The following is an 18,946-nucleotide window of genomic DNA, read 5'->3' as shown; positions in this document are numbered from 1 at the left end:
GATGAGATATTAAGAGCTTATATTAGACAAATATTTCCTCAGTCAGTGCCTAAACCAGATACATCCGGGAAATCAACTAGGTTCCCTTGAGGTAAAATCCATGGTGGGACTTCACCTCGGGAGAAGAGGAAGAGTGCTTCTCCCTGCACCTAAACTTCAGAAGATGGCATCCCAATGAGACCCACTCCACAGGAAAGCCTATTTGACTTCTTTAGACCTAAAATGTCACATGTGATTCCATGAATTGCAATTGGGTCCCAGTTGTAGAACCTATTCTCCAGCCAGAACTAGGGAAGTTGCATCCGGCCAGACTTTGCCTAAGGTAGTTCAAAGCAACAGGCTCTCCCCAGCATATACCTAATTCTGATCCAAAGTCTGGCCCCACCCTCTTGGCTTGCTTCACCAACAAACGATAAACACAGCCATTTCACCATCATAGAAAGGCTGGCTGCAATGCTGGATCAACCGGTCACAAGAATAGATAGGAACAGATCTAAGAATACTGAATTGATAATAATTTTGTTGTACCTAGCCAACTAAGTTGCTTGTGAATGCACAGGTGAAACCAATAATTCAAGCCTCTCAACAACCGAATCAAGGGTGTCAAGTGGTATTAACATTTGGTGTTGTATAGCTCCAGAGTAATTTTTTAATCAAAAATTCCATAAAATTGAGAACTGAGAATTCCCAAAACAAGAGTTTTTTTTTTTTTTTGCCTCATGTTCATCACACATGCCTTTTGCTTGTTGCTTTCAGGGGGGCCAACTACTAGAGTTCTCACACTTCTTGCCAGAACCGTCTTCTGCTTTCTAACCACCAATAAATGGCTTGAGCATACAAAGATGACCAACAATACAAAGACTGTCTAAAGCTCACACATGAGAGAAGCAATCCAAATATTATAGTAGAAACGAAATATCCAACAACTCCAGTGGAACCACAACTTGTGCCTGTTATTAACACCGTTCTGAAATTGCACCTCATCTACTCTGGAAGGGAGATGTGAGCATGAGCCTCCAGAATACACTGGAACAAGTAAAATTTTACTGTCACATCAGCCTCCAAAATCTTCTGGTGTTTCAACCATTCCAAAAGGCAAGTACCACTTGTTTGAAACAATTGGAATTTGGGAGAAAATCCAGGTGAAGTTTAATTAGAAGAAAAATTGATAGCAAATATTTAAAGCAGATATGAGTTCCTTTCCGAAGAATTTGGAAAGATAATAGGATAACACCATCCAAGACATCACAAGGGGATAAAAATTTACAGAGCTGAAAGTGCACATCTAGCTAGCAAAACTACATTTATCATCCACACATCAAGACATGGAGACCTCACAGACCATGCTCTGCTTCTATTTGTTCACTAATGCAATGGTATACCTGAGCAGCAATTTCACAGCTTTATAAGTAGCAGGAAAATTAAGGCTTTAATTTTAGGATATCAACCTATTAAACTACTTAATAGCACTCAGATGGTCAAAGAAAAAAAAGGACCCAATATGGGACAGTAGTATATTAAAAAAAAAAAGGAGCTAAATCCTATGGCATGGAGACCTTATTTCTGACTGTATGAAAATATACTATAGAATGATTTCTTCTTGTACACTAATATTGAGCGTTTTATTTGGGAGGACGATGCTGTTAATCACCACAACTTCGTCTTCAACTGACCCAGCTTCTCCTGAAATTAGCCAAAAAAAGGAAAACGTGTGAGTTGCTAAACCAAAAATCTTGAACATTTCTTCCACATATGTAATAACTATAGAAGAGCAGACAAGGAAAAGCAAGAAAGTACCAAGGATTGTAATCCCAAGTTTGGCATTGTAGTCTCCCTCACCCTGCAATGCATAGTCAAATTTGAAAGACCAAAAAAGACAATATGCAACAATTGCAGAGATGATTAAATTCAGAGGCCACATAAACCCAACAAAACTCATATGCATACTAAGCAATATCTGCTGTAAGCATTTCTTAAGTTTTAAGGGGTTGTGCCAATCAAATAGAGATTAAAAATTTGGCAGATGGGTTGTCATTAATTTGGTGGATGGAGAGGATAGCCCCCTAAAATTAGAGTGATAACATCGAAAATTACGCAGGAAAGAAATGAGTTGCTGTATTTTTCTGAAAACAAACCAATGGATATAGATACTTACATTATGAGCAGGGTATGCTGACATGGTACCAAAGGTTGTGTAGACCGGCAACCAGTTCGGTATGGTATCGGCCCTTATCATACCGATCCTACATGCATTGCTAGGGGGAGGGAGGAGAGGGAGAAGGGGAGAGAGAGGGGCCTATGGAGAGGGAGGGTGGAAGGGCGGGGCGGGTTGGGGGGGGGGGGGGGGGAGGAGGGAGGAGGAGGGGGCCGAAGGGGGTTGACTAGAGCTGCCAAAGAGGAGGGAGAGGGAGAAAGAGAGAGTGTGAGAGAGAGTGGGAGGGGCGTACCTTGTCAGCGGCAGCTAATGTCGAGAGAGAGAGCAACTAAAGGAAGTCATCAGGACTTCGAAACTAGGGCATCATCAAGAAAACCCATTGGGGAGAGAGAGGAGGGGGGGGGGGGGAGCAGCTTAAAGGAGCTAGGGTATGATAGGTCTTCGAGAGAAGTTGTTGGAGGGGGGAGGGGAACTTTTATAGGCCGAACCAACCAGCATGGCCGAACTATCCCGAGTCGGTGTCTTTTTGGTTCAGGAAAAGTCGAACAATTCAGTTCGAATTGGTTTGGCGTTCCCTGATTATGAGGGACACAATTTTTATCCTAATTTTATTTTATCAAGCAATTGATGGTTATGATAAGAGAGGTCTTCACAATCTACAAATCATTAATGAACCACTTTTTTCTGATTTTTAAAATTAATGAATCTATCGATTAAGTAGGACATTCAAATAAATTAGTTACAACACGTAGTGGTCGTGAAATTTCAAATTTAAAATGGCAAGAAACTGGAGATGGGCAAAGACAATATCAATCAGGATTACAGCCAAATGGGCAGAGTGGAGATCTAACTTGGTATCATTATATGTAACTATGGCACCTTGGAAGATATTATTTTAATAGTAAATAATTTTTGTTAAGATAAGAATTCAAGAACCAGCAGTGTGGACAGTGCTGGTTTATATAGACATAGGTTACTAGCCGTGCCAGCTGGCAGCCTGTGTTGGTAAGGGCCTATACTGCAGCGCGTATTTTACCTGCCGGTGACCACTACAGGCCCATACTTCAGTTTTGTGAATCCTTGGTTACAATCACTTTGTTAATAATATGAAGGTTGCATGTGATATGAGAATGGCAGAGATGAGAACCACTGAGGTGTATGTAAGCACAATTAAAATTTACTTTGTGAAGAAAAAAGTGTAGTAAACACAAATATAGGATGAAGAGTTGCAACTAGTTGAGATACATAGAGCTCTGGATAATGAGCACAAAAAGAAAGAGGTAAAGGATCAACAGGAATGGTTTTGGATCTCAACTGTCAAGTTGGGACAAAAGGGTAAAGGGTTGGATTGTAGAAAAACCTGAAGAATTGGGAGAGCTTGCTTTGACCAGGGAGCCTGGACAAGGATGAACTTGGAGCACTTCAAAATCCAACTATACATAGACGAGTAAAGCATCTCACATCTGTTTCAATTGACAGTGTGCTTCTTGTCATGACCAGAAAATTATATTTATGTTTCCAATATCTATTCCTCTATGTATAAGATCGGGATGTTTATTTACAACCAAAGCTAGACATGACCTTTGATATTGTGTTGAAAATCTGAAGAATATTCAGGAAAGCAGTCATGAGGAACTATATAAGAAAAGTTTAATAAAGAATATGGCCCTTGGTAGGGAAACCAGTCTAGATTGCACCATGAGCCAATTGTCCCATGATAAATACAGTCACGTACCACAAAGATTCAACAACTCTGGTGAATCGCACTTGGACGGTGTGGTTCACAAGCAGGGATGGAATCAGGATTTATTTGTTGGGTGGGGGGTCATACTAAATTCATTATCAAAAATAAAAGCCTAAATGATAATTTCATTAAAAAGTCAAGATATATGAATATTAACTTCCTAAGAAACATGAAAATTAAATATTTGTTGGGGTTGTGTTTCTGCTTTATAAAATCAAAGATTAAATTTACTACAACAAAACACATTAAATATTAAGCATTACACAAAAATGCTACATAAAAGTGGATAAACAATATAAACGTATGTTCCTTGGAGAAAAAAGGTAAATCAAATTATCTAACTATTCATGATTTGGATATCAAAGATTAATAATAAGAACATATAAATAATAGTGGGTCTAGCAGCACTGTCCTAGAAAATAAAAATTTGAAATTCTACATAAAAGGAGCATACCTTTTTGATGTTGAACTAGAAAGTCTATTTTGTTATTCTATCAGATTTTCTTCCCCCCTCTTAATCTAGTTTAGTTCATAACGTTGTTAAAAGTTTTATCAGGTTGCCTTATATAGTATCTGAAATAAATAGTATTTACCGATTATGCTTAAGAGGTTCCTGCCCAAACATTGCCTGTGATAATAACATCTTCCAATCTCTACCATCAGCTTTTAGATTTTAATATTTAATGGAGTCTGTTTATTGTCCTTACATGCCCATGTTTAAATGGCAATTAATGCTTGGGATTTAATAAAGATACTATGGAATGGATGGAATAAGAGTCCCAAGTCAATTGGATAAGGAGTGTAGCCACCAAAAAGAGTGGAAATTAAGAAGCTAAATATATATAGAGAAGAGGAAATTATGCGAAAATTGTGTGCGCTTGTTTTTTTTTTTTTTTTTTTTTTTGTGTGTGTGTGTGTTTGGGGGGGGGGGGGGGGGGGGGTATGGGGCCATAAGGAATTTTATACAGCTACTTCAAAGTATATCTGAAAATATTGGGGGATCATGGACCCTGTGGCTCCATCCTGTCCACCAGGACTACCGGATCTCATTGTGTGCCTCCTGGCTCTCATCTACATCACAAGATATTTGCCTCTAATGAAAGCAAAACCTTTACCCACTTTTCCTCATGACCAATGGTAAAGAATGTTTCAAAAAGTTGTTAGTGTACATGGGCTAAGGTTGTTGGTAATGGTTATGCTAATGATCAAACAATTATAAGCTGATTGATGTGGTCATTCTCTATTGCATTTCACCAAGTAGAGAAGTATTAGGAGCTGGAAAAACATATACACAACCACCACAGTTCCTGAAGAAGAGGATAAAACAATCAAAATAAGGATGAGTTAACATTTAAGTGTATCGTCCCTGCCCCTGCTGTAGCAAAAGAACTCAAGCATGTTATTAGCATTTGCGTGTGTATGAATGAAGAAATGAGTCTTTAACAAACAATGCAGTCGCCAGCTTACAATATCCTTGGAGCTTCCTTCAACAAACATAAGGTGCTAATTAATGCTCCCTGGAAATTTTTAACAACCATTTACTTCCCTTGCCTCCTATTCTTTGAATGTTCTCTTAATAGATTCAGGAAAGAGCAAGAAGCAACATTCCATTAGATCAAGTGGAAGGACAACGATTCTAAACTAGAAAATTGTAAAAAATTTCACATCCGCAAAAAATTCAAAGGTCTTCAAACTAGTTGAGGAACATGATTCACATAAGCCTAAAATCCGAAAGTTATTATAATTCCACAAATCAATATAATTGGTGTAATTTAGGGAAAGGGAGCAATCAGGAAAATATTATTTTTATCTTCCTACCAATCTTACTAATTTGTGACATACTATATTAGATATGTATATTCTTACATCAAAATACTCCACAACTTTTCTTTTATAAAAAAACCTGTCTTTACTTCCAAATGCCCACAGGACACTGATCTTGGTAATCTGGTATCACCGCAGATTCTGATTTCTGCCATCTTGTTTGTCTTTGCTTCATTGCTTAGCAAATTGCAAAAACTGATAGAAAAGGATCAGAGAAGGTTGCAGATCTTGTTGCAACGGATGAGAGACTGTCTAATAGAGACTATTCAGGATAAAAGATCAAACCTAAAAGTGCAACATGATCCAAATGTAAGCCAAAGTTTTACTGGAAATTCACTATCAGTGGAAGACTAAAAGGACCTGAAAGAGCATCTTTGAAAAGGCTTCAGGACCCAAAAGCTCCAATCGTCCATATGACCAATGAACCTCAGACATAACTATGAGAAGATTGACAAAACTTTTTACCCTGGAGAGTCAGGAAAAATGGATAGGAATTACTGGTAAAACCTGAACAGAAGCTAAGAAAGAGGGTCTGGAAAAGCTAGCATTGAATAGAGGTTTCATCCTTGGTAGGAACATTGACAAATAAAAGTAGAAGGAATAAAGATTTTGGTTATATTTATAACTAATGTAAATTATTTTAATTTATTTCAGAGTAGAGTAAGTCACTATTTTTGTAAGGTGTAGTCAAACAATCCAATGATGAGCAACCAATGAGCCATTTCATTGTTGAAATATTAAGAAAAAAAATATTGTTCCTCGTAGAGGACGATGGGATCAAATAAGACAATTATCCATAGTGCAACGTAACTTGGAAATGACATCCGAAAAGTAATTTTGTATCTAACTATGAAAATTCAAACACTTGAATATGCAACCAGCTTGAAGTAAAGAGGCAATCTGCATTATTATTTCCAGACTTTTGATCATCTCCATATTTCCAGCCCTAAAGAAACAAAACTGAGCACCAACCATGTACAAAGGATGGCATCTGAGATTATATTCTCCTGGACGAAAAGGAGGTAAAAAAGACAGTAACAGAAGGAAGCTTGCCTGTACTCGTGACCATTTCCCAATAGAAGACTTCCACCCAATGATGGCATGTATAACAACTGCATTTTCCTGTCAAGAACAATAATTATTAATAGCAGATTTGGAGGAGAATATGATGCACTACCCATTCCAAATATTACCTTAATTTCAACATCATCTAGAATGATACAACTGATGAGTCTCACACCAGCCCCGATACGAGCATTTGCTGAAATTGAGACATTAGGGCCAATCTGTTCCGGAATCCACAGCTTCATCAGTTGGTAAGATACACAGCCAGTCAACAAAATGAAATTACATAACATGGTTACTAAATTAAAGAATCAGTAAACTGCATAAGAGGTTCCAATCACTATTATGTATCCAGAGAGAGGTCCAGTGGTTTATAAGCCAAGTAATCGGAGTTATAATATCGCCAAGAAGTGACACTCTGAATATTAACATTACTTTTTAGTTCATTTTTCCCCACTTGGTCTTATTGTATATGTTCGACACATGAATACAAATGAACATGTGCACAGACGGTTAGATAACTTTTACATAGACTGCTTCCGAGCAATCATTTTCATCGGGGTTTGTATTGACAGATCTTTATAAAATTTACGAAAGAACCATGAAAGATAAGCTTATAACAATATGTCTGGCACAAATTTACTCCATGTGCTACTGCAGATTAAGAAAAATTGTAATTATATTACCGCTTCTATTGCTAGAACCAAAATATCTTTGCTCAAACATATGGAGCTATATAACCTCTTCTTTACCATTTTAGAGCTGCATCCTGTGTCAGCAACCTCCTCTTCAAATCTTATAACAAACACCCTAGAGCTACTGATGCCAACATGATGTCAGCCCTCCACCCTTTTCATCCGCAAAAAAATATTAAGGAATGGATTGAAGGAACATCATTGATGCACAAGTTAAAATGTAATGAGAAAAATACCTTGGCACTTGGGTGTACTTTAGCTGATGGATGAATATAAACATCACCAATGACAGTGGCACTTCTGGCATCATCCCCTGCTGCTAGAAGCTGAGGGGAAGTATGACGAAATTGTGAGAGGTACAAGCCGGAACATTTCAAAGACATCCTAAAAATCATACAAATGCAGATTTGGTTATAGATAATTTAATGCAAACAAAAAGGACAATTGCATATAGATGGTTTTTGACCCTGGAGTCTTGATTTGTTCCCAGAAATCAAGTGTTTCATAGGTATAGAGCTCTTTCTTCCCAGCAAGAGGAGACAGGATATCCTGATCCAGCCTAACATAGTCTGGAGGAAGAGCCCTGTCAAAAACAAATTTCAGCATTGATATATCGAGGAAATCTAGCATTTGGGAGAAAAAAGGGAATTTGCTGTAATGAAATATCCAGAAACTACAAACTTATTTATCCAAAAGATCTAATGATATATGTTAAAGAATGAAACCAATTTTGTAAGTTTGAACATAAAAAAAGCTTCTCTAGCACAAAGATATACTTTAGAACTTCAAATAGAAAGCACTAAATGATTTAGAGGCATAAGAACATATCACTCCACATACTGTAATGAACAAGGTAATCCACAAACTGTTTGCAAGATATTGCAAATCTCGAAAGTCAAAATTATTTGTTTGTTTCATTACAAAATTATTTATCAATATCTGAAAACTGGTCTTCATGTTGCCAATTCACTATATTTATCTGCTTGAATGAAATGGAATTACTTTACTGATACTAGAATCTTGCTGACTGCCATTATAATTTGCGGTTCCCTCCTACTCCCTAGCTTTCTTTCCTAGATAGAAGTGAACTGTTTTCCTTTTCTTATTTTGGGTGGATAAATTGGATAAGGACCATAAATATCACATGAATGAGCACCACGTTGCTAGTCAACGAGCAAACAAAAAAACAGGCACTAACAACTAAAGCTAGCTGATAAACAAAATAAACCAGAGGAACAGCTGTACAACAGATTGACACCAGCAAAATATTTTGTATGAAATACTCATGTATTTTGCATCTTATAAACATATGAGAGAACCCATAATAAGTGTACATATGGGTTATCACACACCAAAATAGTTGCTTAATCTAGTTCAGATGAACTTTTCATCATTTGCTCAAGGCACCTCATATTAGAACCAAGAATCACTTCACTATGTTGCTCACATTAACTTCAAGATATTCTAGGAGAGAGAATCCAACCGTAAGCATCTAAACCACCGGATAGCACTGTCATTGTTTGTGCAATGCACTTCTTGGAGTTGCCCTGCGAAAAGATAAAAGATCCTTGAGATTATGGACCAGAGAACTTTTAAAAGTTCCTTTTAGAATCAAGAAAATCCTTGGGGCTTTATATCTGATTCTTCAAGTCCCATCATCCTACAAAATCATCTATCTAGTTTCCGACAATCAAAGTGCTACCTTCTAAGTAGGTGAATAATGTTCCTGATTCCTTTTCCAATCAGACTTTGCTTGGACCACTTAAGAATCTATTGTCACCCTTGAAAGCATCTTAAAGACCACCTTTCGTCAACCAACAGCCATGGATCACCCATTTTCCTCTTTAAAACAAGTTGAGTTCCTTTCAGTTTGTCCAATCATATTACCTAAAATGGCAAACTCAACATTATAACCGCAAATTTTACATTAAGTTTGTAATATTTATTTAAAGGATGATTTAGGTTGACCTCTGTTTTGCTTTTATTGGTTTCTCTGTTCCACTACAACTTACAGTGGATGTTGGTTATAAGATACGCGTTTCTAGATGTTCAACTTCTCAAGCTCTATCCCCATGTTTGCTGATAGTTCTCTAGTTTCTTCTGAGACCTACTTGAGAATTTGTACATGAGCCATGTTTCACTCACAGTGTTTGACACACTCCAGTCCAGCTTTATCTTCTGCATGCATCATTTTCTACTTTGTTGCCCTTGGCTTGTTCCTTGGCCAACACGATCCTATTACTTAATGATCTGCCCTATGACTATCTCCCCTTTACAGATATTCAGCTTCTTTCTATGAATAAACATCTGAAGGAGATGATGGGATATCAGAAACCTACAGTCCTGAACCATTTCTTCCACAGCATCTGGTTTGGTAGTTCCAATGTCATCTAGTTCCTCCATCCTCATCATCTTAGTCACATTAGCATTGAATAAGTCATCAAATTTGCCCAATTCATGGAGACTTTTTTTGTCCTTTATATTTCACAATTTTGTGCAGCCATATGATCCAGTCATATCTTCTCAGGCTTCAGAAACAAATAAATAATCAAGTTAGTCACCCATAACCAGCTTTCCAGTGGCTTTCAATCTGCTTGATGAGTTAACTAGTCAATCTAAATTATCTAGTATTTTATAATTGGCTATTGATATGAGCTCCAAGCTACAGCAAATATGCTATACCAATAAGCAGACCTATTGATAACCAATGTTCCATGTATGGAAGCCCAAAGGTTGTATATAAAATGGAAGTACCAGCTTCCATATTTTTCACAAGTGAAAAGCATCATATTATTAGAATGCTTGGCATCTTTTTATTATTTAATCAGCATATGAAGGAACCCAAATTATGCAACTTAGACCTCCTTAATTGATGTATAATCATATTATATTTTTAGAAAAAGCTTAATACATCCATCAGTATGTTAAAATATATCACTAGATTTACAATTGACTATATATAACACTTCAGGCCGGCATGACCAACAACTAGCATTTTAGCATAAAGAAAAGAATGCAAGCTGAATGCTCGCAATATAGGAATAATTTTTTAACAGCAGATTAGAAGCATTTAGTATCAACTATGCCAATTGAAAAGCAGTTGAAGAGAAGGCAATGTCAGTCAGAGCCTCCCTGGAACATTATGAATGCCTTTGTCCAAGATAATTATGAGTGCATAAAAGGAGAAATAAAAGTAAATGCATAACATCTTAAATGTTGCAAAATAAAATCTCCCAGAATAAGTTTATTAAATAACACTAGGTTCAACGATCCAAATTAAATATCTTAATTCTAATAATAAGGGTGTAAGAATATAACATGAACTGAGAAATCAGTCATTTATAGTCAAGCTCATTCATGTAAGGTAAATGAATGTCTCCAAAAACCTAAAAATTGCGTGAAAAAATGTAATAAGCTAAAGAGTGTAAAGGTAGCAGAGTTCATACTTTGCCGCTGATTGGAGAGCTTCAAAGCTGGTTGCACGACGCAAATTAGCTGAAAAGATTATATTCAATAACAATAAGCTTCTTGTACATATCATGTTTTTAGATTATATAAACAAAATGAACAGAACAAAACTGTTTAATCTTAAAACTATCACTGGTTAGAAATTGAAGAATTTAACTACAAAAATTGAAAATCATCGATTTCAAGTTATTGTAAAAATTAAGGCTTCATGATTAGCCATGCAACTGAATTGCTAATTTATGTTACTTGATAAGGTTCTTGAATTGATAATATCCATAAAGCATCACCTATAACCATATAATGTTGCCATACAACTTAGTCCTTCAGCCTCTTTCTTAAATATTTACAATTTTTTGTAGCAATTCAAGGTAGGATCGGACTTGGATAGAAAATTAACCAGGTCCACCACCCATCAGAAAGTATCCTTAAGAAGATATCTACTCTCATAAATCATGATTTTTTATGTAATGACTCAGCAAGTTGTGTTTGAAAGCATAAATCAATTTACCTCAATGCCCTCAGCTCCCATTTACACATTGCCCTATGGTAATATATAACTAGTAGAGAGGTTGATTAATTCTATGCATATAAAATCAATTTATCCCAACACACACCCAATACTCTTGTAATCCTCAATTGAAATTCATGCAAAAAGTGCAGATGATCATATCATCCAACAACCTGTATTTGTAAGTTTGCATCTCTAGCTCTCACTGCTACAGTATGAGGATGGAAATATGGAAATTATATCCCAGAAGAGTAATCACATGGTGCCATCAATTTCAAGTTATGACATGGTAGACACTAGCATGGGTTAAGCATGGCAACATAGAAAAGATTGTCAAAGACAGCAAGTCCCAAAATTTTAGACAATGATATGTGCTAATAAAAATAATTTAAGACACCATTTATTTAAATAAATAAATAATGATGTAGACATGTACTTATTAACTAACAGATTCTAGTGGTATATAGTGAATAAATATATGATCAGTATCATCATTTGGTTCATGATATGGTATCATGGCTTCTAGTCCCACTTTAAACCACTGACAGAGAACTGCCTGTGCCTTTTGGCTACCCTATCCTGATACATGAACTGTAAACTATTAACAAGTATCACCGCTCCACCGTTACCCCCAAAAAATCACTGAAACATGTGTTCTTGGACAGCAGAAGTATTGCCTAAGCAAATGTGAGATATACAAAGCAGACATGACATGAACACAAGTCTATTAATTGTATATTATTAATAACAGATGCCTTAATGTAACTATATATTGCAAAGCAAGAAAATAACAGAAATAATAAAATCATGAGGAGACAGTAAGAAAAGATTCATTTAATTGTATATGTCGAGAAAATTTAACATATAATTTAACAGTAGTAGAAGATAAATACATCTATGCAAGATTACTATCTACCTCTGTCTTTCCGTTGCATAAAGACATCCTCGATGGCAGTAAAGATATTTGGTGTAAAAATATATACACCACAGTTTATGAGGTCACTTACCTACATATCATGCAAGCCATGAAAAGAGGATGTCAACAACTTCTATGAAAACCAAAAAGCAACATTTAAAATCATGAATTCCAAATAAAATGCCACATGCAAAAATCTCAGATAAAAGGAAATAAAGAAGAAAGAGCAGCAGCAAGAAGATCATGAAACTGTCTACATACAAAAGTCTCTGGTTTCTCTGTGTAATGCAGCAGTTCATTTGTGACAGGATCAGCCACCAACTCACCAAACTGGTTTGCTGCTTCAGCAGATACCTATACACAAAAAAGAAAGAAAACATTATGTATATGGAAGAATAATGGAATTTCAAAAGCAATGTTAAGGATTGGATTTAGCTATACTGGTGTTTCCCACCTTTATTACTAATAGTGTTCCCATTCCACCATATCCTTTATGGGCCTCTGCATTCATGAAGTGCAAGAGTGCAGTTGCAAATCAGTAAGGAGAAGTTTTTAATTTAACAAATTGGACTTCTCCAGAGATACACAATTGTCAAAGCTTATGGGTCACAATGCAAAGCAATTTATATCAAATGCTGGCCAGATATCCAAGTAATTTTTTTATCCACCATCAAGACATGGGATATAGCAGTCCAATAAATATCCCCCCCCCCCCCCCCCCCCCACCAGTAAAATGCAACAAAAAAGTTTCAGAAGCCAAGATTGAATGAGTCAGCATTAGCAAAATGAGGTGCACAGCTCAGCACTCATCGGTGCAGAATGTGAAGAACAGGCATACACCTTTGACAACAAACTACAATAAGGTTAAAAAGTTTCAATAAGTTTCTCTCATATGTAGATGCAGCAATCTTTAAAATATAGCAATCCCCATTAAATCAATATAAGAAAAGTAGGAAATAATGTTTAATAAACAAATAACTGATGGGTATCTGTGCAGTTCCAAAAGAACCCACCAAAATAAATCAGGCTTAAGCTTTGGACATTTTACACGGGTTCTATACACATGAACTATTGATAGTTTGGTGGAGGCTTCTTGATGCTTGATATTTACAGATGACACAGCATTGGCTGATGGAAAATTAAAAGTGAACGTTAATTTTAAAAAAATGTAGAAATAGAAGGTCTAGGATGTAATCCAACCAATATGCACAGTGCAATTTCAACTTGAGCATACAAATTGCCATTTTAGATCTAAGGATTTGCTATCTTGGTTCTTGTATATAGAAGTGGGGAAAAATTATGTCTCAATCAGGACCAGGTGATGTAGACAACCAGAATTAATCTATTAAAGATGTTAGCATACCACTAGAACAAGGGGAACATCTGTATTAGTTGTAAGAACTGTCATTGTCATCTAATAAGGCAATGAAGAGGAACATACCTAAGATAAGCCTCGGATAAATACAATAGGCAATTTCTAAGATACAAGGCTAAAACTTTGGGCAGTAAGGAATTTTAGATAGCATCAGTAGATAAAGTGAGGAAAATCTACTTAGTATGTTTTGGCCACAGTTTAAAGTCCCCGCAGGACGGGGGGCGTCCCAGCCATCGCATCCCATTCCTGTTAGAAAATGGGAAATAGGAAGGGGGTGGGACTCCGAAACGGCGAAACCCATCTAAATAGGGAAAAATAAGAAAGAGGAAATAGAGAAAGAAAGGAAGGAAAGAAGAAGAAAAGGGAAAAGAGGAAGGTAAAAAGAAGAAAAAGGAAAGAAATGAGGGAAGGAGAAGAAAAAGTATGTTATGACTGCCATTTTTCAGTTGTAATTTTTGAGTTGCTTTTCAAAGTATGCTATAGCCTACATAGTTGGAATTTCTACCAATATCTTTTAATGAATGATTCTATGCAGCCTTTAATCTTTTTCCCATTTCTTTTAATCAATGATTTTTTACAGCCACTCTAGTTGCTAAATAATCATAATACTACTGATATTTGATGAGTCTTTCCCAATTTGCATTGTTTGTATACCTTGGTTCTTTTTGTCTTGAACTTCTCAAAACTAATGTGTAGCATTTTAATTTGTTTTGTTGGACTTGATGTGGCATAGAATGTTCTTGTTTTTTCTTCTTTTTTTTTTTGCAGAAACGATAACATTTATATTAATACTTTAATGTCTTCCATAAGGCCAGTCCACTTCATTCTACCTTTGGCCTTTATAAAATGTTCCAAGATAATCCCTTAGAGTTTGAGATAATTATGAGGTAGAATTCCATATTCAGAGGCCCAAAAAAATAATAGAATATGTCATACTACCAACAGCTTATGTGCAACTTGCTTTGATACATATTGGATGACACCATATCAAGGTTAAATGAAATCTGATGAATGTTAGCATATCGAACATTAGGGCAATATGAAAGGCTCACCAAGCATTTCTGGCAGTGGGAAGCTACAACAAACATCGCAATTCAGCAAAACTACATGAGACTGCCACATCAAAGAGGGCCAAATCAGAACTCCAACTAATTATTCAATTAAAAATGTTAGAATTTTATCATGAAATCTTCGAAGAATGCTACTCATAGAGATTTACAACATATTGATCTCTGCAGTTCCCCCTAATCTAAATATAAACATAGAGAGCAACGTATACAGCCAAGGGAAAGAGATGCCAAACCGGGTTATCCTCCATGATATAATCTCTGAAGTTGTAAAGCCCTCCTGCCGAGCCGTGTGGCTTATCTTCCCTCAAGTATCTAACACCGCAATTAAACAAATAAGCATGGCATTTTAAGAAAGCAAGCTTCTCACTTTACCACATCAGTGCAGAGAACAAATGTACCTCACAGGGACTCTGAGCTCATTGGATATGGAAGACACATAGAGCGCAAATTCCTTCTCCTCGTAGAACCCAATAAGAAATATCTGCGCTAAATTGGGGATCTAATACAAACAAAGAAAATTCTAAGAAAGCATTCAAGAACCAATCCACACGCATAAGAGAAAAAGAACTTTGAGATTACCCTTCTGCAAGCAGAAATCAGGTGATGGACCATCGGCTGCCCAGCCAACGGGAACAACGGCTTCGGAATGTTCAAAGACAGCGGCCGGAACCTCGTCCCTGACCAAAAACCCCAACAATAAGCTGAGAAACCACAAAAGCCACCAAAAAAAACCCGATTTTTGAGGAAATTAACGCTTTGGATCTCGAAAAAAAATCATACCTTTTGTCGGCCCGCCGACCATGATCACCGCCACCACCCTCTCCTCCGAACTCCCCATCTCCACTCCCTTCCTAATTCTTTTTCCAATTTCTATACGCTACCTTTATAACACCAGAAGCAAATCAACTCATGCCATCAATGAACCGAATGGAGAGCAACGAGCCCTTGATTCGGGCACTGCACAGAGAGAGAGAGAGAGAGAGAGAAAGAGGAGTTGGTCCCGGATGAAGCGAATGCTGATCGAGAGGGTATAAATGGAGGGGTGGAGGGGGAACGCAGGCGGGAGCATGACATGTTCCCTTCCGCTCCATCCGCTTCTTGGTATCTGTGCGGTGAGGGGAGATGGAGAGCGGGGAAACAGGTTGGGTCTCGATAGGGACCCACTGGGCCTGGATATGACGTTCGTCAACCCTTGTGAACATCTTGGCTGTTTGAGGGGTGAGGTTTTGGGGGCTCCCTGTGGGTCCTTGTGAGACTTTATTACCGTAAAGCTCTGGGGAAGGTGACCCCATGAAGCTTCGTTGCTGCTACTGGTGCAAGATCCAAGGATGTGATTGGAGAAAGGGCTCCATTTAAAACACGTCTATCTACGGAAACTGAGGACAGCGTAATTAGGATCCGGACTTTCATGAAGGCGTTAATCTATCATTTGTAATGTAGGGGTACCATGCGATGAACTTTTGAATTTTCACTATTTACCTTTTTTTTTTTTTTTTTTTTTAGTGGGAAGACTCAATCAGTAGAATGATGGTTCAATTCAATGTTGCCATAAGTTGGACAACATCTAAATATAGTATTAATGCTGTTGAACATATCGGTGGAGGTGAAGAACCCATTTCAAAATCTCATTTGGCAAAGCTTTTGGTAAGCTATGAAGTACTTTCTAATCCTCCAAAAACACTTTTAAATGATAACATTTTGTAAAAAACCAGAAAGCTACTTTGATTTTGTTAGAATCTAAAAATGTCTACTTGGAAAATGCTCTATTTTTGAACTTCTCCCCAAAAATGCCTTTGGGTCGATGTCGAAAAGCTGTTTTGATTTTAATAAAATTTTTCTGATTACATCTTATATCATATCAAATCATAATATATTGTTATACTATAAATATAATACAATATATATATAATATATTCTTATATTATATGTATAATATAACATATTATTACAATATAATATTATCTTATAATAATAATAAATAGTTGTATTATGATAATATGATATATTATTATTATAATAATATAATATATTATTAATAATATAACAAGATAATATATTAGGTTATATTATAATACTATTATTTTATTATAATATAAATATATAATATTATTATAGTATAAAAATATAATATAATATCTATATAATATTATGTCATAATTATAATTATATTATATTATATTGTAGTAATATTGTACTATTAATAATATATTATTATATCATGTCATATCATATGTTATATTGTTATGCTATAGTATTCAATATTATACTATACTATATTATAATAATATTATACAAAACAATAATATTTTAATATATAATATTATATTGTATTGTACTCCATTATGCAGTATTATGTAATATTCTTTATTATCAATTTATCATACCAAAAGCACTTTTCCATTTTGGTTACCAAATATATGTTAAAGTTTTATACCACTTTAGAAATGTAATTACCAAGTAGCAAATAGCTTTTTATAAAAATTACAATAATTCGAGGCTCGCCCATGAATCTAAATAGAGATTTGGTATGCTTGGTTGGCTCGCCCATTCAAAGTTGGATTGAGTAAGATTCAAGGCTTATAAAGCATATTTTAAGGCATGAGCCAGCCATCTTGGCTTACAATTAACCATACGGTCATCTTTTCCTTTTTAACAAAAAAAGATAAAAATATAAAACTCATTTTCTTCTTTCGGATGTTTTCAAAACTTAATTATTTAAAATTTATTAAAATATATTAGTTAATTCCATTAGTTCTATGTAATTTCTACAATATATATCAAATTTTGAAGAATTTTTTTCTAAAAAGTTGCATAAATTATGATTATTTTGTATTTATTATATATTATTAGAAAATAGAGTAGAATTTGTAAAAAGAATTTGATCTACTTTTGAGGGGAAAAAAATAAGCATTACATTTGGAGCTTATTTGGCATCAATTTTATTTTTTGTTTTCTATTTTTAAAATACAATTACAGCAATCTTCACAAAAAAATATTTAGCATTATTATTTTTACTTTCTAGTTTATAAAGTTACTTTTATTATTTCTAGAAATATAAAAGCAATAAACCTTACTTTCAATATTTCTAAAAATAAGAAATTTATATTTTTACCGCCAACACAATATCCACCATCATTATTATCGCCACTGCTCTAACTGCGATACTATAGCTACTATCATAGCCGTTTTTTCTATATTGTTAAAAACCATCACAACCATCACCGTCGTCACCATTATTGTCGTTTTTGTCGCATCACTGATATCTTGCCACCATTACACTCACCTTCTCTATAGTATAACTATTGCTATTAAACCTGCTGCCAAAACCACGCTGCCTCCTATCTCCATTGCAGTTATCATCACCTCCGCCCTTATTTTAGTATTCATTTTAAAAAATAATTAACTATAATAAAGATATTTATATTAAAAATATTTTTAAAATTTTTAAGAAAGTAAAAATGATGCCGACCCACATTAACTTACATTCTAGATGGACTGTGGTGGAGATAAATGCAGCCTCAGCATAGTCATCCTATATTCCTATTTTGCAAGGTCAATTGGGCATTATTTGTGAATAAGATTTGGAAGGCTCACCCCCATTGGGTTTGGCATGGTTTATAAAGTTCTAGCACATTTTTTTCCAAGTGGCAAGTTCCTAAAACTGGCATTGATTGGATAACGACATGGGACGACAACTCTTTCACTCAGGAAAGTTAAAAAAGGACATGAGTTTCCAAGGTCCAATTTTTGGATTTTTTCAGCAACCTATCAGGAATGGCCATCATTTTGCCCCGCACCAAACGGGCATGGCCGGAAACAGTGAACCCAACTGATGCCTGTTTCGGCTTCCTTTCCGTAATCCAGGAAATTTCCTTTGGGACCGGTGGCCTTATGGCCTATAAAGAGCTTCTAATGTTGGGTTTCCAATGATGTAACTCCAAGTTTGGTATGACTCCACGGATGACCGAGGCATTTATCTGCTTGTTGGGTCCTCGCCAACTCTGGCCATCCACTTTTAGGCAGGATAAAGCCTTCAGAGATGCCTTGAACCCGACGAAAAGGCTCAAGAAAGAAGCTATTCATCCGGTCAAAAATTTACAAAAAGATCTATCTCAGACAACATAAC

The 18,946-nt window shown here is 35.8% G+C and overlaps 1 protein-coding gene across 2 annotated transcripts; it reads right to left on the bottom strand.

Annotated features, from left to right (window-relative positions):
• Positions 1-1,210: 1,210 nt before the first annotated feature.
• Positions 1,211-16,093, bottom strand: LOC103705255 (uncharacterized). Of its 2 annotated transcripts, none has more exons than XM_008788905.5 (15): positions 15,601-16,093; positions 15,400-15,497; positions 15,219-15,319; positions 15,054-15,132; positions 14,803-14,863; positions 12,830-12,876; positions 12,637-12,729; positions 12,376-12,466; positions 10,930-10,978; positions 7,950-8,066; positions 7,720-7,867; positions 6,917-7,027; positions 6,777-6,845; positions 1,798-1,840; positions 1,211-1,683 (listed from the first exon to the last, which is right to left on the bottom strand). In XM_008788905.5, the coding sequence occupies exons 1-15, from the start codon at positions 15,656-15,658 to the stop codon at positions 1,583-1,585; spliced, it is 1,266 nt and encodes a 421-aa protein (XP_008787127.1). In that variant the 5' UTR covers positions 15,659-16,093; the 3' UTR covers positions 1,211-1,582. The 2 variants fall into 2 exon arrangements, with proteins under 2 accessions (XP_008787127.1, XP_008787128.1); XM_008788906.5 differs by having other exon boundaries at positions 6,917-7,009.
• Between the last annotated feature and the right edge of the window lie 2,853 nt (positions 16,094-18,946).

The sequence above is a fragment of the Phoenix dactylifera genome, chromosome 7 (assembly GCF_051530095.1).
Source record: "Phoenix dactylifera cultivar Ajwa chromosome 7, Ajwa_hap1_PhDact_Kaust_v1.1, whole genome shotgun sequence".
Taxonomy (NCBI): Eukaryota; Viridiplantae; Streptophyta; class Magnoliopsida; order Arecales; family Arecaceae; genus Phoenix; species Phoenix dactylifera.
Note: the sequence above shows the minus strand (reverse complement) of the source record. Positions and strands in the feature narration are given on the sequence as shown.